This window comes from Ambystoma mexicanum, chromosome 11 (assembly GCF_040938575.1).
Source record: "Ambystoma mexicanum isolate Mex_15411 chromosome 11, UKY_AmexF1_1, whole genome shotgun sequence".
NCBI classification, from domain to species: domain Eukaryota; kingdom Metazoa; phylum Chordata; class Amphibia; order Caudata; family Ambystomatidae; genus Ambystoma; species Ambystoma mexicanum.
Window position 1 is genome coordinate 832,379,969 of NC_090934.1, and position 22,430 is coordinate 832,402,398.

At 50.7% G+C, this 22,430-nt stretch overlaps 1 protein-coding gene across 2 annotated transcripts in view; it reads left to right on the plus strand.

The window, feature by feature from the left end:
* The first annotated feature begins 3,112 nt into the window (after positions 1 to 3,112).
* KCNC1 (potassium voltage-gated channel subfamily C member 1) overlaps positions 3,113 to 22,430 on the plus strand; it is a 434,810-nt gene continuing 415,492 nt past the window's right edge. For both annotated transcript variants that reach the window (XM_069623781.1, XM_069623782.1), the window contains exon 1: positions 3,113 to 3,820. In XM_069623781.1, the coding sequence (XP_069479882.1) occupies positions 3,248 to 3,820 (573 nt within the window). In that variant the 5' untranslated portion in view covers positions 3,113 to 3,247. The remainder of the gene's footprint in view (positions 3,821 to 22,430) is intronic.

The following is a 22,430-nucleotide window of genomic DNA, read 5'->3' on the forward strand; positions in this document are numbered from 1 at the left end:
CTGACCAAAGGACAAGGCCTTTGCCTGCAAAAACTCTCCTCAGCTTTGCGCCGTCCACCTTAAAGGGTGACACAAGCCCTGCAAAGAAGCTAGGAGGAGTGTCACAATAAGCATCCACCAGAGTCCATCTTTTACGGACATTTTCAAGGCAGTCGAGCCCTCGAACCGCGACCGGCTGCATCACTGACCGTTGTCGCGCTGCAGTCACTAAAGCCGTCCGAGGTGCCTCAGCCAGCGTTCCAGATCTGCCAACCAGCACAGAGACAGCGATTCTTGACCCCGAGCCGCGGTGTTGGACAGTCGGCTTGTAGGACAGCCTGCAGCCGACTGTCCAGCCTTGCTTCCTGAACTGCCTACCGCCGGATACCAACAGCTGTCTCCCATCTCGAACTCTGTCGCAGGAGCTGCAAAGCATCCTGGAACCAACTTCGACACTGTCGAGCATCAAGATCATCTTAAGCAAAAGGCACATTGTGGTTCTGTCCCTCTGGTCCTTCTACGAAGTCTGCTTGTGATATTTAAACCCCTTGCTCCCTTCGTGCTGAAACCAAATAACCTTGAACAGTTAAGACTGATTGCTTCCCGACTACCCTCCTGTCAATATCCAGAGTGTATCGCTTTCCTTCATGAAACTGTCTGTCCTCTGTGTTCCTTCACAGGTTGGGTTGCATTTTGTAGTGTGCTAGAACTGTCTGTTGTAATAATAATAAAGTACATATTTGTATACAGACTTGAGTGGACAGTCGATTTTATTAATGGGTAATAATTGTATGTTTGCTGTTTTGCAACTAACCAGCAATACCTCACCTTCCGGAGATGAGCCTGCCGTTCCATCCGCGTTACCAAAATTGGACAAGGAGGTTTATAAATTACTTTGTGTTTCCAATCTGGGCAAATCCCGTTTGGTGTACTAGAGGTGTGGGGCTGATTGATGGTTTAAAAACCGAAGGAAGGAAGGAAGGAAGGAAGGAAAGAAAGAAAGAAAGAAAGAAAGAAAGAAAGAAAGAAAGAAAGAAAGAAAGAAAGAAAGAAAGAAAGAAAGAAAGAAAGAAAGAAAGAAGGAAGAGACAACAAGCAGATAAAAAAGATTACTAGAGAGACGTGAGCATGAGGAAGCTAGTGCGGTAATGCTTGCGACTAAGGAAACGATAAAACGATACTACTGTTGGGAAAAAATGATCGACTTCAGGTTGCCATACTATTTTTAACATAAAGATTTTTCTGAAATCGCCCGCTTCAATCTGTATTTCCATCGTTGAGTGGTGAAGGTGACCGAGTTTGTACCCGAACGTCTGGTGTTTGCTGTGGATGTGAGAGGTTTACTGCGCATGCGCGGTGAGGGCGTTCGGCCAGCAGGTTACCTCCGTGTGTCTAGCTGACTGCTGGGCAAGCCCGGCGGACCCTTGATCTGCCCTAGCGACCCGACTCCAGAAGCCCGGCGTGGGCACCGAATGGAGAAGAGAGCCGAGAAGCAGCACTGAAGGAGGGGTGTCGCCACAGCACCCACTGATCCGATGCACGTCCGTATGCAGAGGGTGAAGGACACACACTGCAGGAGTAATGAGCATCTCTCAGGGACGTATCAGGGTGGAGGTGCGCCGCCTGAGCACTGGAGCGGCAGTAGATCCGCGTTCACTCTACAGGAAGGGATATAGGAGTTCCCGGATCTTAGCAGGTGAAGGCGCTTAACCTGGGGTGTGTCATGCCCGGGCTGGACCGCTCTACCTGTCACTGCGGGGCAGCATCACCTGCTAGGTGTTCTAGACACCCACAGTGAGCCTGGCCAGGTGCGTGGCCTCTTCCCTTCCCGGCCAAGGACCGCTTCGAGGCTGGGGGAGAACACTCCGCGCAGGGCTTCTGTCTCCAGCCTCTACTGTTCAAAGGAGGACCTGGGGGAATCCACCGCGAAGATCAGAGGAGGAGACCCGTGCCGCCGATGGGAGGGGGAAACGAGCCACCTGCACCCAGCTTCTCTTATTGGACAATAGGAGCAGATCTGGGGATCCGGCACCACTGAAGACAGGAGGCAGGTCCTGGAGGATCAGGTGCCACTTATGACAGGGTTGAGAGGCAAACCCTGCGGGATTTTACACCTCTGATGGGGGAGGGGCCGGCAGACCCCGCAGGATTCAGCACCACCGACAGCAGCGAGGAGAAGCCGACCCAGGAGTCAGCGCCTCGCACTGACAGGATTGGAGGAGAAACGGGGCTCTCCGCCACTCATAGCAGGAGAAGTCAAGCTCACCGATATCAAGGGGGGGCTTGGGAGAAGCAGCAGCTTCTGCAGGCTCCAGCAGCCTCGATAACAGGCGGGGGAGGCAGGCCCTGCAGGATGCAACACCCCTGATAACGGGAGGGGGGAGGCGGACCCTGCAATATGCAGCACCACTGACAGCAGGAGGGAGAAGAAACGGACTACCCAGGGCCGGAAGGCAAGCAGGATAGCAGGGCGGGAAAGAATGCTTTGGGCACGGTACCGCTGAGGATGGGAGGGAGCGGCGTGGTCACTCTCATTCAACGGCACTGATCGCAGGACGCCCGAAGCACCGCTCTCAACAAGCGGGTGAGGAATAGCCAACAGTATTCAACACAAGCGGCATTTACCGCGAGAAGAATCAAAGCTCAACACAAGCGGCATTTACCGCGAGAAGAATCAAAGCTCAACGCAGCTCGGGATACAACGACTGAAGAGGGCCCGGGTCAGTGGCATTCAATAGGACTGACCAGAGGATGCGATGTGAGATCCAGCGCCCCTGATAATACGACGCAGAAGCGATTTTGGGATCCGGCCTCCAGGAGGAGGGAGCAGATCTAGTAGATTTATCACAGGAGGCAGGACCTACACTGCTGATAACAGGAGCGGGAAGTGTATCTCATGAGCCATCGCCACCTATAACAGGTTGCAGGATACTTTCCCCTTCATGCTGCCCCGGCAGCCCCAAGTGGGGACAATATAGGCGCCTCTCAGGGCCTGCTCCCTTGCGACAGTGTAGTACTTGGCACCCCTGTCACGGTGCAGTCAGTGCTCAGCACTCCTCGGGCAGACAGCGGCACTTCCCGGGGCTCCCTTTGCGACCGACCCCGGGAGCAGGATGCTTTGACCGTCCCCACGGATCCCTACAGTCCCCTCCGTCCCTACACAGGTGCATCTAAATGCAGAGGGTACCCCCGGGATGACCCCGGGATTGGGCTCCGCTGCCCTGATGCCCGCCCCGGCTCCACCGCATCATGTCTAGGAGTAGGCGCCATGGGCCAGGGAGAGGAGAGCGAGCGCATCACCATCAATGTGGGGGGCACTCGGCACCAGACCTACCGCAGCACCCTGCGCACCCTGCCTGGCACCCGGCTGGCCTGGTTGGCTGAGCCCGATGCCCACGGGCACTTTGACTATGACCCAAGGATGGGCGAGTTTTTCTTCGACCGTCACCCTGGTGTCTTCGCACACATCCTCAACTACTACCGCACGGGCAAATTGCACTGCCCAGCAGATGTATGTGGCCCACTTTACGAAGAGGAACTGGCCTTCTGGGGCATTGATGAGACGGATGTCGAACCCTGTTGCTGGATGACCTACCGCCAGCATCGCGATGCAGAGGAGGCCTTGGACAGCTTTGGCGGCGGACCCCCAGACACCGGTGTCGATGATGGGGACGCCGACTGCACTGGAGACTCCGCTGACATGGGCGATGAGGACCTGGAGATGACCAAGCGCCTGGCCATGAGCGATTCACCAGATGGAAAGCCCACAGGTGTGTGGCGCAAGTGGCAACCACGCATCTGGGCACTCTTTGAGGACCCCTACTCCTCCAGGTTTGCCAGGGTAAGTTTGAGAATCCGCATGCTGTGTCCTTATAATGTGTGGAGAGGGATGCCCTTGGCCTGTAGTGGGGATACTGGAGCTGTGTCACACCCTCACTGACATTCACCTACTCTATACAATCATGCTCCTCCTTCTTAAAGGGAAAGAGCTCTGTTGATAGTGCCTTGGGAGAGAAGAATGGGGCTAAGCTATGCCTCCCCTAAACCTTCTGCCTGTGAACATTTAACAAACTCACCTACTCTATCCGTGTTACTAGGGAAAAGATCATGTCGGTGAAGCACACCATCACAGATGGTCCACTTAACTGCCTGTCCTTGCTAGTGGGTAAGAACTCGCTGGAGCTTCTTATATTCCTTGATGGCCTGTTTTCCTTTCCGACTATTCTTACCAGCTCTGTTTTTGGTACTTCGCCTTGGGTTGTCCTATTGTTCATATTCATGCTGTTTTTTGTGTGCCTTAATGTGCATGGGCTCTTGGCGCGTTATAAATAAATAAACATAAACATTAGCAGCGAGGGTTAGATGCTCAATGCCTTTAATGGGAAGCATTGAGTTGAGTCACCACTGGATCATCCTGCCTGCTTTTGAATTCACAGATTTCCCTGAAAAGAACAGAGAATAAGATTCTGACACCTATGGCCTGCGGAGAGCAGCATGGAGGTGAGGCGCGTCCTCGCTGTTCCATGCGTGCGGAGAGTCTACCTAGCCTGTGGAGCTAGACGCCCTCTTCCCGGTTAAAGGGAAAGTGCTGCAGCACTCAGCGCTCTGAGAGAGGAGAAGGGGGGCGTCACACCCCATATCCTCCTGCCCGCTTCAAGTTCATAAATCCACCCACTGCGTCCTTTAGGATCAATATTCAACCGAGGCCTGTTCTCATATATCTTTTGCGCGCATGAAGTTTGCAGATCTGCTTGCTTTGTTGAGCTAGTTGTGTCATCCGTAACGAAAAGCCAACATTAGCCTGCCAGACTGCAAGAGGGAAGTGATTTGGGAGTCCTTTGCCTTGGAGTAAACACAAATTCAGCGCCCAGATGCCCATGGGTTTGGAGCGCTACACAAATGTCTAAATAAATAAATAAGGTGATTATAGAAAGTGCAATCAGTGTGAAAATGAGTATTTAGCACAGGCTATTCATTCTTCCGTTGCATCCCTTAACGAGCCTCCTGCCCACAGTGCTTCTAAATAAACCAACTATATGTTAGATGTAAAGAATACAGGCAAAGGGCACACTCCTAGGAGGGTTACATATGTTAATATCCCTGCAAAAATATCGCGATACAAAAATATTGGCATATTGTTTCGGTGATGTTGAGGCATGCACCCTGCGGGGGACACCCCCGCAACCCCAGGGGACACCCCCGCAACCCTCGCTCCCACAAATTATCCCCCCCAAAAATATCGCCTATGGCGTTCTAGACGACCATATATATGGCGATATTTTTGGTGGGGATAATATTACCCGATACCCCTAGGAGACCATTACTCAACAATTATGAGCATAGTTCATATTGTTTTCTGGATTGTATTCCTTGTCCAAATTATGTAAAAGGCATGAGCAAAGAAGCCTACCACTAACATCACTAACATTCCATACACTGCATGTGTTTATAATTGAAGACTACTGATCTACGGAGAGTGCATCCTGTGCTTCTACTGTACACAGATCACATCCTGTTAATTAAGCACCACATCGTTCCACATTGCCCAAAGGCCTCTCTCAAACTGCACTCATGATTCACTTAATCTGGGAGGCAAGCCCAACCCATAAGCCTCTCAAGCAGAGCCACCCCTTCACTCACGCTTAAACAATCCTGGCCACATTTGAATTGGGGAGATCCCCTCCCACGCATAATGTCCTGATAATACTACGGAGGCCCCCAGGTTCTTAGGCATTTCTGCAGATGTTTGAACACTCTGCGTGGATGGGTGGACCCTGGAAGTAAGCAGTGGCTCTGACTGGGGGGCTGGTTCTGCAATCCTAACATGGAGCAGGGGCTCAGGGATGTCCATGTATGAAGAAAGAAACATGTTTTGATCACTTGTGGTGATCCCTAGGCCCATGGAGGATGGATGATGATGGCACACAGGTGTACGATAGCGTAGATCTGATTGGAGTTCCTAATGCCTACTCCCCAGGGCTGGATTCATGCTGTGGGCTGAGCCAATGCATCACGAGCCTAGGATTTAGTGATGAAGGCAGTATTTTGTAAATGGTATTCATCAATGGCACGTCGATTGAAAACCGATGTTACCTATATTATAGTTTGAGGGCAGCCCTCAGAACCTCCCCTTCCTCCTACAGTGGTTTACTACATGTGTAGTTTAGGAAAGCATATTTTTAAAGAATAAATGTATGCTGTTGGTGAAAGCCACCTTAGAGAAGCCAATCCCCCTACTTCTAAAAAGCCTGGAACATTTTGGAGTTGTTAATTTTAACACAGACAGAGATGCTTTTTTAATGTGATTTTATGTGCTACATAGAATAACAACTAATGCCACCACGCGTGATCCTTTTTAATAACAAATTGATATAAACGTGGATCAAAAAATTATTGATATCTCACAGAATGCGCTCAAGAGCAGAGTTCAACCATATTATCATTAACAGGGCAATATTTCAAAATAAAATGATGAGGTTGATTGTGATGGATGGTTCCTCTCCGTTCTATTTCCCATATTAACCGTCTTCATCAAATTCATGATTGCGTTTATTTTCTGCCGCTCTTTCGGCGTCTATTGGGCGTTTGAATACATGCATCTTTCGGAGCTGTTTCCATACATGGTTATCGGGAGTTGGGATGCGTGCCTCTTCTGTAGCTTTTTCCATGGGCGGTTAGTGGGAGTTTGAATACATGCATCTTTCGGAGCAGTTATGATGGGAGTTAGGATGCATGCCGCTTGTGAAGCTGTTTCCATGGGTGGTTATTGGGAGTTGAACTTCATGCCTCTTCTGTAGCTGTTTCCATGGCCAGTTATTGGGAGTTTGAATACATTCATCTTTCGGAGCTGTTTCCATACATGGTTATTGGGAGTTGGAATACATGCCTCATGTGTAGCTGTTTCCATAGGCGGTTATTGGGAGTTTGAATGCATGCATCTTTCGGAGCAGTTGCCATAGATGGTTATTGGGAGTTGGGATGCATGCCTCTTGTGAAGCTCTTTCCATGGGTGGTTATTAGGTGTTTGAATACATGCATCTTTCGGAGCAGTTTTCATGCATGGTTATTGGGAGTAAGAATGCATGCTTCTTCTGTAGCTGTTTCCATGGGCGGATTGGGAGTTGGGATGCCTGCCTCTTGTGTAGCTTTTTCCATGGGTGGTTATTAGGAGTTTGAATGCATGCATCTTTCGGAGCAGATTCCATACATGGTTATTGGGAGTTTGAATACATGCATCTTTCGGAGCAGTTTCCATGAATTGTTATTGGGAGTTGGGATGCATGCCTCTTGTGAAGTTGTTTCCCTGGGTGGTTATTGGGAGTTTGAATACATGTATTTTTCGGAGCAGTTTCCATGCATGGTTATTGGGAGTTTGAATGCATGCATCTTTCGGAGCTGTTTCCATAAACGGTTATTGGGAGTTGGGATGCCTGCATCTTCTGTAGCTGCTTCCATGGAGTTGGGATGCATGCCTCTTGTGAAGCTGTTTCCATGGTCGGTTATTGGGTGTTTGAATACATTAATCTTTCGGAGCTGTTTCCATACATGGTTATTGGGAGTTGGAATGCATGCCTCTTGTGTAGCTGTTTCCATGGGCGGTTATTGGGAGTTTGAATACATGCATCTTTCGGAGCAGTTTCCAGGCATGGTTATTGGGAGTTTGAATGCATGTCTCTTTTGTAGCTGTTTCCATGGGCGGTTATTGGGAGTCTGAATGCCTGCATTTTTTGGAGCTGTTTTCATTAATGGTTATTGGGAGTTTGAATGCATGCATCTTCTCTAGCTGTTTCATCAGTGGTTTTTGGGAATTTGTAGCAGTTTCACTGAAACAGTCTGACTAACTGCATTCCCGGTGTGACCGTGATCGTTCTGTTGAGCCCTACTGCAGAAATCTATATGTATTCCTCGAGGTACAGCCGAGGAGAGATAATGAACGCACCAGGGCAGAGCAAAGCAGGCAGAATGCCAAATGCATACAATTCATGAACCAGCGGCTACTGCTATAGTGGCTATTGACCATGTACGCGCAGTTCATTATAATTATATGTGCCATTGAAGACATGCAATAGAAGCTGACTGCCAAACGATTAGCTAGTGCTGAAAAGGCCTTTCTTGCCACGAGATTAGGATATTGTAACCTAGCTGGAAAATAGGAGTGTTCTCTGTTTCTGATTCACAAAGGTTTCCAGGTACTGGACATGCAGGCGGTAGGGCCTCGCCTTCATATGCTGTTTCGTGGAGTTGAATGGCAGTATTGCACGGCTGGCACGCCACAAGGCTTTCGAGGACTGGCTGCGGGAGTCTTTCTATAGTGCTGAAATGAATCCTTTTCTGATCTCACCAGTCAAAGATAGGGTCTTGTTTAAGAACCCCAATAGTGATAACCAGTAAAACCGGCCAACCCCACCCAGTGTCCAGATGGTTTTAGGATGGGTGGAAAGTCAATATATTGGTGCTACCCATAGCAAGGCAGAAAAATCAGGAAAATGATTACAGAGCCAAACATACTAATGGCCGAATGAAGTGCCCGGCACAAAAGAGACAAAAAAAACAAATTAAATATACTTGCTTCTTCTCAACCAAAAATAACAGTTTTTTTTCAGGCAGTTCCTGTGCAGGCCCTGGAACCTATAGTCATTTCTTCTGTGGTTGAGGGAACTGCATTAGAACAATGTCCATCTAATGAACAGCTCTATGAATAGTTCACCATCTATAGACAACAATGGGTCTCTTCTTAACCTTTGTCAGCGTCTCAAGAGAAACTCTTTGGTTCCTGCTTCAGCTGGCTTCAATAATATTATTGGCACCAATCTTACAACAAGTCCCAATTTGACTATGATGATGTCGCATCAGCCTCCTCAAGACATCTTTCTTTTGCAGGAGAAGAAAACATTCCTTCCTCAATTAACTCAGTTCTTTTACAAAATGAGGTTTCTTGCTCTGTACAAATATTCTGTTTGTGCTTTGAAACACTTGTGTATAGGCGCTTTATAAATGCCATATCATAAATAGCAGCGGAGCAGCAAGAGTTAAAATCTATTGTAGCTAAAGTTGTTTACCGAAACACGATTTGCCACAGGATTCTTTATATATCAGAAGAAGACGCTATTGAGGCACTTTGCAATGAGCTGTCTAGGATTGACAGCACTCTTATTGTGCGGAAAAAAAAAATCAGAAACCAAAACGAGTTCACAAAACCCCGGCAAACTAACAAGCATGTCGTTTTCTCGAATATGACCACCACACACACTATTCTGAATCATCCCAAACATAAAGCGTCTTCACCTACTCCCCGACAAACGTTTGTTACCAGGGAGATAGAACAATTATACGGGTCACTCATGTTACAGGTGCTCCTTGATAAGTGGGTACACCCCTGCAAAGCAAACCCATCAAATACGGTAACAAATCAGCCTCTTCCTGATTCCACACAAAAGTTTGCCGATCTAAATGTAACATCTCAAGACACAGTTACTTCTTATTCCACTATAGCTGTTCCATCTAATGAACCATTGGCAGCTACTTTACCATCTAACTCTCACCCTTCGGTTTCAATGGATCAGCCGGCCGGGCTCTGCATGGGTATTGTGAGCCTCATGAAATCCTTTTATTTGCCAAGTTGGTAACGTCAGAAGAACTTTCCCCTAAAGCTGAGAGTCCATTCTTAAACCGCACCTTTCTTTTAGCAATGGATCGGTGTCTTTTTAGCTCTAGAATTCTGGCCCCGCATATTTCTGGGCAACACTCTAGGGGATTTGAAATTACATCTGCACATTTACATGCTTGTATGAGAGGTGAAAGTGAAAGTAACTATTGGGCCACCAATTCCTGCACACAAAGCCTGGATGTTAACCCTGCCAATTTAGGGGCAGTAGATTATCTGGGTAGAGGAGGGGCCAGAGTGATAATGGGGGCCTCAGGTGAACAGTGGTTTATTCCCCTTTCCTGGAACATTACAGGGGTGAGTAGATGGTTGGATGATCTGACGTGGTGCTCCTTTATTCAGGGATTCAGTGTAATTGCCCTGCAGGAGACTTGGGCTTTGGACCCAGTTACGCTCCAAGGATATCGGTCCTTTTGTATTCCTGCGTCCAAGAGACCGAAAGGCAGACTATGTGGTGGATTACTGGTCTGGATTGAGGTGTCCCTGGGTTGGTGGTGAAGATAGTTACAATTCACTCTGTAGATATTCAAATGCTTATTATTAAGACCAATAAAGTTATTTTTTTGTGCTTATTTAACATCTATAATAGGCCATCATGTTTGAATGGTCTGGCATGTCTGGAGTGTCTTCAAACTACGATAACTAATAATATCTCCCCATTGCCATTAAAATATCTTACACTAGTGGTAGGACATTTTAATTTATAGCTAGAACCACTTAAGGCTTTTGAAGGGCTGCGGGATGACCAAGATCAGGCCTGCGACATCCCATCATTGGTTGTGCACTGTGTAGCTGCTCAATCATCCCGTGTCATGCACAATCTAAATTTAAGAGCTTGCAATGGCAGATTTGTCAATGACCAACCAGCAAAAAAGACCTTTATTGGGCAGAATGGTAGCACACTTACTGATTGTATCTTCATTTCTGCAACCGATTGGGCACCGTTGGGTGATTTTAAAGTTCTTGATAGGTCTGCCTATATTTGCAGCCAAATGGCTTAAAAGAAAAGAAAATCGATGGATTTGGTTTCGTCCAAACCACCTCGATGAAATCCCATAGAACCTCTTGTGAGATGCTGGAAGTAGCAGGCCTTAATAACAGTTTGGGGGAGTGCAAAGGTGGGCTGGGAGGAAGTTCCGCAAGAATTCCAGGGACCTAAGACCTTTGGTAAAACTATGGAGGAAGAAGGCCTTTAGCAAACGATGGGATGGAGAGATCTGCAGCATAACGAATGGGCAGGTAGGTGCTCAGTAGGCATCATTGGGTAAAAGGTAAGTGGTGTAGAATGAACCGAACCAAAAAGTTCAGAGGGCGGGGGCCTATGTTGCAAAAAGGCGGGTGTTAGGATGTACTAGAAGTACAAGGTGGGAGGGTCAGAAGCATAAAGCGAAAACAGGTGATGGGCAGAGGATTCTAGTAGAAAGGTGGAGGACAGAGGGAGGACCTACTATGCCAGGGATACTACACGATCTAATAGAGCCCTGCTTACGATGCCAGGGAGCTCCCAATTATGCCAGGGTGCTGCCAGTGATTTAGAGGTACGGGCGCTGTTCTCATTCCATCTTTGCATCGTTATCTTGGGGTTCTAGTCACAATATGGTGCAAAGCGGTGTGAGCTTTCGGGCAGCCACAGGTCTACTGAAAAGTGGCCACCGTGTCTACTGAAAAGTGGCCACCATGGCCTCCAGCAGGCCAGGGTCATTCAGAATGAGAAAAGCGGTGAGTGTTACCTGCAAAGATTGTCAAGGAAGGCCAGCGGGCTGCCGTGCTGTCAAAGTAGAAGTCCATACCTATGTGGAAAGCAAAGGGGGGGGGGAGTGAGAGCCCTTGAGGGACCCCACACGGCAGATAGACCGGGTCGGATACAGGGAGACCGAGGCACGCGCTTTTCAGTCTTCTTTCCAGGAAGACTATAAACCAAGCCGTAGACTTAGAAGAGAGTGTGGCTACATGGGTCAGCCAAGCCACAGCGCACAGATGAACCCACAGGTTCAGTAATCGAAGCATGCAGCTTCTTTCTAGAATTCTCGGTGGCTAGACTGGTAGCACCGCATGCTGTCTCACTGCCTTGGGATGACCTTAATCCTCATTGGGCAGAGTGCACACGGTAGCATTGTTGCAAATGAGGGTGGCACTGTTCAGTTTTACAGTAACACAGAGACTAGGAAAACGTCTGTAGTATGTACCCATTGGTATACATGTTGGCCCTGTCCTGCACTATGACGCAATATTTGATTTGGAAATGTATTGGTTCGTAAATGCACATCAAAGCATTTGTTTTAGGTCTGGCTCAAGAGAACACTCATGACACAAAAAAAGAAAGGGGACTCCTGTGGAATATAGTTTGCTTACGTTTTTCAGTTGGTCTTTGCTGAGGAAGGTGAGTTTCATGCATGACATTCATCCATTACACATGGGACTATTTAGGAATGGGTGCCAGTTAAACAGGCTGATTTCACTAGGGCGTGTGAGTGTGTGTGTGTGTGTCTCTCTGTATACATTTGCTACAGGGAGGGTAAAGAGCGTCTGCCTCACTACTAACGTAACTCTGCCTCCCTTCCCCACTTCAATTCTACCCATTCCCTCTTCCAATTACCAAAGTGCGTCCCCGTTACCCATTGCTAGCTCCTGCTGGCCTTCATTCCAATGATCAATGGTCATCATCACACTCTTTGCTACCTGTCACCAGGTTCCCACTTCCCAACACCATGAATCTCACTGCCCATTACCAGTTCTGCCGCCGTTGACCAGCATGCCCCTGGATCCTGTGCCATCTATTCCCAAATCCCATCCCCTCTGGGGGGATCTCCGACTGATCACCTCCACATCCTAATGGCTCTGCACCCTGGATTGCCTGGCAAGTCTGCCTGCCACTTCCCACTGTTTGCCTTTGGGCATGTACGTGTATGGGGACTGAGTAATGCAAAAAGGCAAATGTTATGTCATGTTACTGAATCCTACACAATGCAGTTTCTACTTGCACAGTGTTTTGGATCATCTAAGGAGGGTGGGATGTTGGGCTGGCAGCAGATGAGCTCACGTTTGCCCTTGCTACAATGATGGTGCAATTTAGATCAGAGAAACCAAGTGCTTGTGCTAGAACAAATGTTGGTCAATGTGTGCTGTGAGAATGGAGGATAGTGTGCTGGTGTATTGTGTGTGGATGTTTGCTGTACTTCAAGGGCAGAGTAAGGTGATACAGATTCTGGGTGCTAGTAATGTAGGGTGTCTGAAGGGTCCTACTATAGTGGGGTGTTTGTGTCGATTAGGATCGGAGATTGAGAGTTGGATCTGGTAGTCTTGGGTCAATGACCATGCCCGACAGTGGAGAGGGACTGAGCTCCTGTAATCTTCTCTGCTCTTGTGCTGCCTCTTACCCTTAAAGTACCATCTGTTCAACTCCTCACTCTTTCGTCTGGTCTTTGTATACACCTCCCATGTTCACTGTCTCTCGCCCAGCTCCTCTTGCTCGGTCTATCTCGCATGCTCTCTCTCTATCTCTCTCCTGCACTTTATGACTCTCTCGTGTTTTGTTTCTCTCTACCTCTCTCTTTCTCTCGCCAGGAATCCATCTTTCTTTCTCTGTCACACTCCCTCTTTCTCTCAGTACATGTATATTGTGCATTGTGAACCAATGACCATGGAATGCCAGAAGAGGGATGCCTAGGAAGTGGAGCTATTGGCTTCGGGGGGGTGGGGCATTATTCCATGGGCCTCCATTACTACTTCTAAGGGATCCTGGGGCAGTCTGAGAGAAGTCTCGGCTCTCACGGTGCCTTGTATGGTTGCTGTGTCCCTTGGGTCCTCCTTGCTCTTTGACTCAAGCCAGTCAAAGAACATTGCTTGTCAGATATTCGTCAGACAATCTTGGCAGTGGGCAGAATCCCAACTCACTTGCTCCTGGAATCTGAGCACATCCTCTAAAAGAAGCGTATACAGGCTGCAAGACACCCAATCGCTCCTCCGTGTGTGGGCGGAAGGCCGGCAAAGCGGCCGAGCAGGGCATGAGCGACGGAAAGAAGCAGCTCGTCAATGTGACGGGCATTGGGGTCACGAGTGTGTAACAGTGAGTGCAGTGGGAGTCACCCAGCCCCAGTGTATAGGCCCACAACCTTACTGGCTTACTGATGGCCAAGCATTGCGGATTAGCATCCCTGACTTTAACATGGTGTGGTGTGTCTCTGGGCATCAACCACTGGCGGTACTGGGGGAGCGTGGGGCAAAGTATTGGGGATGGGGAGCACACATACTGCGGCTTTAGGCAGAGGGGGGATGGGATGAGCTCCCAGAAGCAGGAATATGCAACCAGTCTCATGAGGTCTGTGACCCTCTGGGGGTCGAGCAGTACTTCGCACTGTTGGGAGTAACGTACTAAGTACAATGACATTATTGATTTGGAGATTGGGAGAGGAATATTTCCCACCCATCGTAAGGCAAGGCCTTTACATACCCAGAGGCTGTGGAACATGCAAGCAGCATTTTATAGTTCCAATATATAGTCACCCAATGATACAGCTCCCGAAACGCAGGACTAGGTCAAGGTGAAAGGCATGTGGAAAATGCAATGCAGTGCATGGCACCAATGTGTGACCAGGTTCAGAGGCTCATGCCTGGTAGGGACTATGTAGAAAGTGCATATATGCGGCAATGGCAAGCGTGTATGTAAAAAAAGATAGCCAGGTTCAGGGGCTAGGTCATACTATGCATCTGTGACCAGCGGGGCATACTGAAGACACATGCGGCATCAATGTCAGAATATCAACATGGGCACACAAGTGCATCTAAGCACAGATATAAGATCAGGGTCACACAAACCTCTCTAAGTTGCAGGCCCATGGTCATGGGCACATATTGAGCACACATGTGGGACCAAGGTCATACTTAGATTAAGAGCAGTGACAAATAGCATGCATTTCCCGCCTTGAAACACTTGTGTATAGGCGCGGTATAAATGCCATATCGTATCATATCATATCATGCACAGCCTCTGTTGAACATCTACGCATGCAGTTAGATCTGTCATAGTTGCATGTGTCATTGGAAGTCAACCTGCACCCATTGATTCCCAGAACACGATTTCTCCAGCATGGGGTCTGGCATGGATTCACATGCTCATGAATATTCCTCGTCGTCAGGCTGGGAATCCTCGCTAAAGAAAAAATCAGTATCAGTTTCGTTTCTGATCTGTCTTTCTTAGTAGTATCCAATCACTGGTCTCTGGGTCATACTGCCCCCAGCCAATGATTGCCCTCTCCCAAAGCCCCGCCCATGGCAGCCATCCTCAGATTTTTACTGCACGTTCAAGTGTTGGGAGTCCTCGTGCTATAGCTCTCGAGCTTTTACTGCGTTTTGCGCTTTTTCAAAGAGATTTAACTCATTTTTCGGTTTAATCGAGCCTCAAGCTCCACCGTTTCTACTTCCGATCAACGGGGTCCCGTTTCGGATTTATCTACGCCCCTCAAGGGTGAAGTTTTTGTCAAGTTACGCTTCTTGGAGGATTCCAGAAGTTTCTGAGGCCTACCTCGTGGACAAGAAGAACATGGCCCAGGAGAAGGGAAGCTCGACTCCCGGCAAACTGTTCAGGATCTGCCCTGGATGCAGCCTACAAAATGTGTTCAAGGAGGACGAGCATTCGAAATGCCTTTACTGCCTCCACGAGGACAAAACGCACATGGAGAAGGACTGTGCGTTTTGCATGAACATGTCGGATCGGACTATGAGGGATCGCCGGACCCGCCTCTCCAACTGGCTGGAAGGCAAGAGCCCAGCAGGTGAGAAGAAGAAGAAGTCTGAGCGGTCTTCTCTAAGTCCTGTGAGGGCGCCCCGGCGACGGGGGCCCAACAGAAGGCAAAGCACCGCGAGTCCGCGGGCACCAGGAGCGCCGAACGGTCAGGCTCCTCGGCTGCCAGGCAGGGCGCACCTTCACCGACGCCATCAACCGCAAGCCAACGCTCTGGCTCGGGGAAGAGAAAATCCGAGAACCCAGCTAATCTTCTGAAGAGGCCCCAGTCGATCTCGAAGGAACCGGCCGAGGGGGAGCAAGGCGGTGACCCTCCCCCTAAGGTGACGGCCTCAAGCGCACCCAAGGCGGCGACGGCCTTGATACACCCGGCTAAGGCCTCTATCGAGGGAGTCGCTGCGGCCCTGGCGAAGCCTGTGGAGGCTATCCCAGTGGAGGCGACAACGGGGCCCAGAGTTTCCCTGCCTCCGCGGAGGGAATCCTCTTTTAAGCCCATCAAGAAGTCCCCTGTGAAGACCCCGGTGGAAAAAGAGGGGGGGTGGCGGCGACCATTACAGACACGGACACAACCTCCGAGGAGGAACTGGCCGAGAATTTGGAAGAGGCCCAGCCCCACGGGAGGGATCCCGAGGAGGGGGACGACGAGAGCAAGGGTGGCAATGACAGCAAGGTTCCCGTGGAGGAACAACCGTCGCTCCCGGCATGCCCGTCGCAACCCGAGCCTCAGGACAACTCGGCGGCCATTTTGACAGCAATCCAAGCCTTATGCACGGAGATAAGGACGAGACTGCCCCTACCCCCGATGGACGACCAAGCTGTACCGGGTCCGTCGGGAAGCCCTCCGAACAAGAGGAGGAGAATTCATCCAGTGCCCCTTCAGCCCACTCGGCCTTCTCAGCCTTTGTCGCTTTCCCCGATCCCGAGGGACGACACAGGACGGACACGGCCACAACGGGGACGGATGACGACGGCGGTGACAACGGGACTGGCCTCCCGTCTCTGATTCCTCGGGCGTCCCCTCCCGACGAGATTGGCTCCTTCCACGCCATGATTGCCAGGGCATCTGAGCTTTTTCAGCTCTGCCCTGAGGAGAAGAAGAAGGAAGGTTTCCTCTACCAATGGCGCAAGGCCAAGAGGAAGACAGTCCTTGCGGTGCCGTTGCTGGATGACATCTGGGACGAGGGACTTGCCCTCCTCAAGAACCCGTCCACGACACCTGCCAAGAGGGACCGGTACGAGAAGAAGTACCGAGTTCCCGACGCCGCCCCGTTGTGCCCTAGGGTGCAGCCAACCCCGAATTCAGTCGTCTCAGCAGCGGCCAAGAAGACAGCGGGGGGAGGGGCATCGGCTTCATCCTCAACTTCCCCACCGAACGGCGAGGGAAAGAAGCTGGAGGCCGTGGGACGACGAGTCATCTCGTCGGCGGCGACGACGATTAAAGCGGCCAACGCCCTAGCAATTGTGGCCCACTACGACAGGGAATTGTGGTACAAGATCGCCCCCCTATTGGACAAGAGGGCAGAGGCCCTGGCGATCCTACAAGAGGGTGAGGTGGTGTCGGACCACGCCATAACTGTGGCCACGGACATTGCCGACACAGGTTTCCGCCAGTTGGGCAACAGCGTTTGCCTTCGACGGCAGGGGTGGCTCAAGGCGACGGATTTCCGCCAGGACGTGCACGCCAAGGTTTTGGACATGCCCTTCGATGGGAACAATCTGTTTGGAAAGACTGTGGATGAGTCGCTGCAGGCCATCAAGACCGACACGGAGAGGGCTCGGGCCTTGGGAGTTCTGCAGCAACGGCGGCCGCCCTTTCGGCACTCCGGAGGCAAGCAAGGTCCCTCCAAAGGATTCGGCGGCGGCTCCTCGACCTACCGTCAGGCGGCCTGCTCCTCGTCGAAAGAAGCCTACAGGGGACGAGGCAAGTCAGGTGGATCTCGCCGTCGTCGCCAGGGAGGCCAAGGTGGCAAGGCTGCTTCCAAGCAAGACTGAACCGGCCTTCGGATCGGGCCCCCACCGAAGCACCCCGGTGGGAGGCCAGCTGACAAAGTTCATCAGCGTGTGGGAGTCCATCTCCACCGACCGTTGGGTGCTGGATGCCCTGGCCCACGGGCACACTCTGGAATTTCTAAAGAAGTGCCCCCGAATTCCTCCCGTGGCCAGGAAGGAAAACCACGTCCCTCAACTGCTGTTAGAGGTAAGGGCGATGCTCAAGAAAGGAGCCATCGAGTTCATCCCAAAGAGGCTCCGGGGAAAGAAGACAGGAGGTTGGCGTCCCATCCTGGACTTGCGTCGGCTAAACAAATACATCAAGGCGCAGAAGTTCCGGATGGTCACCCTCCAGCACATGCTGGGCCAGCTGGAGGAAGCCGACTTCCTATCGTCATTGGATCTGGAGGATGCGTTCTTTCACATCCCCATCCTAAAAGGACACCGAAAGTTTCTCAGGTTCGTAGTCTAAGGGCGGCACTACCAGTTCAAGGCCCTCCCATTCAGATTGAAGTCGACGCCCAGGGTGTTCACCAAGTGCCTAGCACCAGTGGCGGCGTGGCTGCACCTGCAGGAGATCCACGTCTACCTCTACCTGGACGACTGGCTCATCCAAGCAGGGACAAGGGAACTCGCCGTCGAACACACAGCAAAGACCGTCCGGCCGCTCACGGACCTGGGATTCTCCATCAACTTCCCCAAATCCCACCTGGTCCGGCGCAGGTCACGCTGTTTCTGGGAGCCAAGCCCGATACAGTAGCGCGGGTGGCCTCACCGTCGGAGGAAAGAACGCAGGCCATCCTGGGCAAGGTACAGCGTCTGCTGGCCACAGACGTGGCCAGAGTGAGGTCCCATCAAGTCCCTTCTCGGGATGATGTCCTCTTGCATCTATCTGGTGCGCCTATGCAGGCTTCAGATGTGTCCTCTGCAGGAGTTCCTCGACGCCCGTTGGATGCAAGCGACGGACAGCTTTGAGGACAAGATCTCGCTCAACAAAGTATTCCGCCAAGCAATTTGATGGTGCGGCACCCGCGCGCATCTCGCCGCGGGCATGGACTTTCAGACCCCAGCATACTAGGTGACGGTGACGACGGATGCCTCTGTGGAGGGGTGGGGAGCGCACACCGGAGATCTTCACGCGAGAAGCCTGTGGCTCCCAGAGGAGAGGCCACTCCACATCAACATACTGGAGCTCCGAGCAGTGTTCTGGGCCCTCAAGTCAATCCTACCGTCCCTCAAGGGCAAGGTGGTGAGGATCTTCACCGACAACACCACCACCATTTTCTACATCCAGAAGCAGGGAGGAACCAGATCCCCAGCCCTGTCCAAGGAAGCCCAGGATTTGTGCCACTGGACCGTTGCCCAGGGGATGTTTCTGGTGTCTTTTCATCTGGCAGGGATAAAAAACACCATCGCCGACTCACTCAGCAGGGAGCTGCGCTCGTGCCACGAGTGGGAACTACGCCAGGATCAAGTGGATCAACTCTTCCAGCGATGGGGCAAACCTGTTCCCGACGGCGACGAACTCCAAGTGCCAGAGGTTTGCCAGCAGGTTCCCCCAGCCGAGGAGCATGGGCGATGCGTTCTCGTTCCCCTGGGACGGCATATTCCTGTATGCGTTCCCTCTGTTGCCGTTGCTGCTCAGGCTCATCAACCAACTCAAGAGGTCCAGGTGCAGGATGATCCTCGTCGCACCAAGGTAGCCGAGACAGATATGGTTCCCGGACCTTCTGGACTTTTCAGCGTCCCCACCAGTCAAACTGTCGACGGACGCAGATCTTCTCTCCAGAGAAGGAGGCACCATTCTTCATCACGACCCGGAGTCGCTGAACTTGCAGGCCTGGCTCCTGCAGCACTATAGTTTGGAGGGTACGATATCCCGGCTGACTGCAGAGAGGTTCTTGCAAAAGCCAGGGCGTCCTCAACTCTCAAGTACTACGGACACAAGTGGAAGAGGTTCTCTGTCTGGTGCTGTGCACAGAAGATTAACCCTCTATGGATTACAGCCCCTCAAGTGCTACCGTACTTACTGTCGCTGGCCAAAGTTGGACTAGCTCACGCTTCCATCAAGAAACATCTGGCGGCGATTTCCCAATACACCAGAACTGCAGGACGGTCGTCCCTGTGGTCTCATCTCCTGGAGAAGGAGTTTATGAAAGGACTGTTCCGATCATTCCCGCAGTGAAGGCTCCAGCCCCGGCGTGGGAGCTCAACGTGGTGCTGACCAGGCTCAGGGGCCCGCCATTCAAGCTCTTGCATTCGGCTCCATTGAAATTCCTGTCGTGGAAGACAGCATTCCTTGTGGCCATCACCTCTGCACGACGCGTGGGAGAGATTCAGGCCCTTTCCTGCAAGCCTCCATACTTGACTTTCCACGAGATGAGGGTGGTGCTGAGGACGCATCCCTCCTTCATGCCCAAGGTGCCATCGGACTTCCATCTCAACGAGCCCTTGGTGTTACCAGTCTTTTTCCCGTTGCCTTCGTCGCCGGCCGAGAGGACGTTGCACTTGCTGGATGAAGCGAGAGCGCTGAAGTTCTACGTGAACCGAACGAAGAGTTTTCAAATGACATCACAGCTATTTGTGAACTTTGGACCTGTGAACCAAGGAAAGGCTCTCTCGAAGGCTTCCATTTCCAGGTGGCTCTCTGGCTGCATCATGCACTGTCATCGGTTGGCAAACCGACCGTTGCCCGGCCGTCCGAGAGCCCATTCGACCAGAGCGATCGCTGCTACCACTGCGTTCTTGTCTGGTGTGCCCCTGCTTGACATCTGCAGGGCTGCTACGTGGAAGTCGACGCACACCTTCACGAGATTCTACCTCATCGACTGGGATTCCAGAGTCGGCCAGGCAGTGCTGCGCAACCTGTTCGCTTAAGGTGAGCCTGGTGAGGAGGTAAGAGATGCTTAATGTTGAGTTTTATATAATGCTTAATGTTGAGCCTTGCCACCTCCCGTGGTTGTGCATGTGTGTACTGCTATGTATTCTTATATTCATGAGCATGTGAATCCATGCCATACCCCATGCTGGAGAAGGAACATGTTACTTACCTGTAACTGTTGTTCTCCAGCATGGATCTGGCATGGATTCACATGCAAACCCTCCCTCCTTCCCCTCTGCGGCTCTTCACTTGGTCATACTGCCACTTTACGTGCTACCAAATCTGATGATGGCTGCCAGGGGCGGGGCTTAGGGAGAGGGCAGTCATTGGCTGGGGGCAGTATGACCCAGAGACCAGTGATTGGTTACTAAGAAAGACAGATCAGAAATGGAACTGATACTGATTTTATCTTTACCTGGGATTCCCAGCCTGACGACGGGGAATATTCATGAGCATGTGAATCCATGCCAGACCCATGCTGGAGAACAACAATTACAGGTAAGTAACTTGTTCCTTACTTGGCTTTCAATGGGTCCACAAGAGATGTAACTGGGAGTTGTGAGAATTAAGCAAGCACACATAACCTGACCTGAGCCTTTTGCCAAGGTATCTGTGTGCATCATCACTGCACCACCTGTAGCGCAAGCCTCGCCTACTATCTGGGCTGCTTAGGACCAGGCCACAGGGTCAACATGTGTGATTGTCTCTGGGGCTGTATGAACATGTGGCTGGATAAAGCTAGGCGACACTCATTCAGATGGCATAGACGTTGTATTCTTACATCTTAGTTCAGCCATGGGCCGGGGTAAAAACAGTGATTGTAGTCACTCAACCCTGGGAAGATCTTCTGAGTCGTTCCTTATGTCCTTCGTGCATGGGTGTATGTTCTCCACTCACAAATGTGATCCCAAATACTCCATACTGTCCTTGAAGACACATTTTCCCAGTGTGGGAGCTAAGGAGGCTGTAGATACTCCTACCTTTCCAACACTTGGTGCACGCCATAGCTTCCGCGGTCTCAGGAAGGCTGTATTCTCTCGATAGTAATGCTCTGGGTCTTCTGCCAAGGAGCCTGGCCCGGTTACAATGCATTGAACACTCTGAAGTAGCAGTGCCCCGCCACCTGCAGAATTGCAAGCACATTACCTTTGCAATGCTTACTGCACGCTGGTAATCGAAACGTCCTTGCATGTGATATACACTTGTAGAGCACACGCCAGTTTCATGGAGTGGGTTGTGCATGATTGCTTGGCTTGGGCATGCACAAACAAAGAGCACCCTTTTTAGAGAATAGCTAGGGTCACTGGTATGGTAATACAACAGTGGGGCTCAACTAGTGGACACACCCTGCTTCCCTTGGTTGCTGTAAGAACTTTGACTTGGGGCGCTAAAGGGTGCAAGCAGATCTGGTTCTAGGACCATGCGATGAAAGGCTGCCGCGGAAGGTATCAGCAGCAGAGATTCACCAGTTTGCCCTTTCATGAACGAAATGTGGCTGCATTGCTAGGGGGGAGGCGACAAAGTGGTGCATATCCTTGGGAAGACCCTAAGTGCATGGTGGCACATGGCAACCGAAATTTTAAGTTATCATCAAGATAGTGCTGCATGTCTCAGGAAAGCACAATTAAGGCTCACATGGATGTTAACTGTTATCCCTTCGGCCCCAAATAAACCAGTGCAATGAGACAGAGTGGTACAGGCCTTTCGCAATGTCTCCACAGGCATGCTTGTGTAATGATATGTTATTTCACTGCACTTACTTAATCACTTTGTGTCCATGCTTTACGTGTTTGAGACAATCCAAACGATCTATTTTTGGTATCATGGAATAGATTCAATGTTTCATAAATTAGTCATAGCGTAGGGTAAGATGGCTGCTTCAGTGGGCTGCACACATCTCGTGGGAAGCAAGCAATATTCAACCTGCCAAAAGAAGGTTTTCAAACTTGGACGTGATAGAAAATGCAGTACTTACGGCAACTAAGGTGCTCGGCAGTAGCCATGTTGCCACGGTCCTCTTGATTTCGTAGATGCTTGGTACATTGGGAGCACAGATCATGCCGGTATCCCACTTAGGCAACACCCTGGATCTAGACAATAAGGTACAGCACCTGATGGAGCACAGCCCCTGTAATTTTCACAGACATAGAAAGGGGATTACAGAAGGGTCCAGTGAA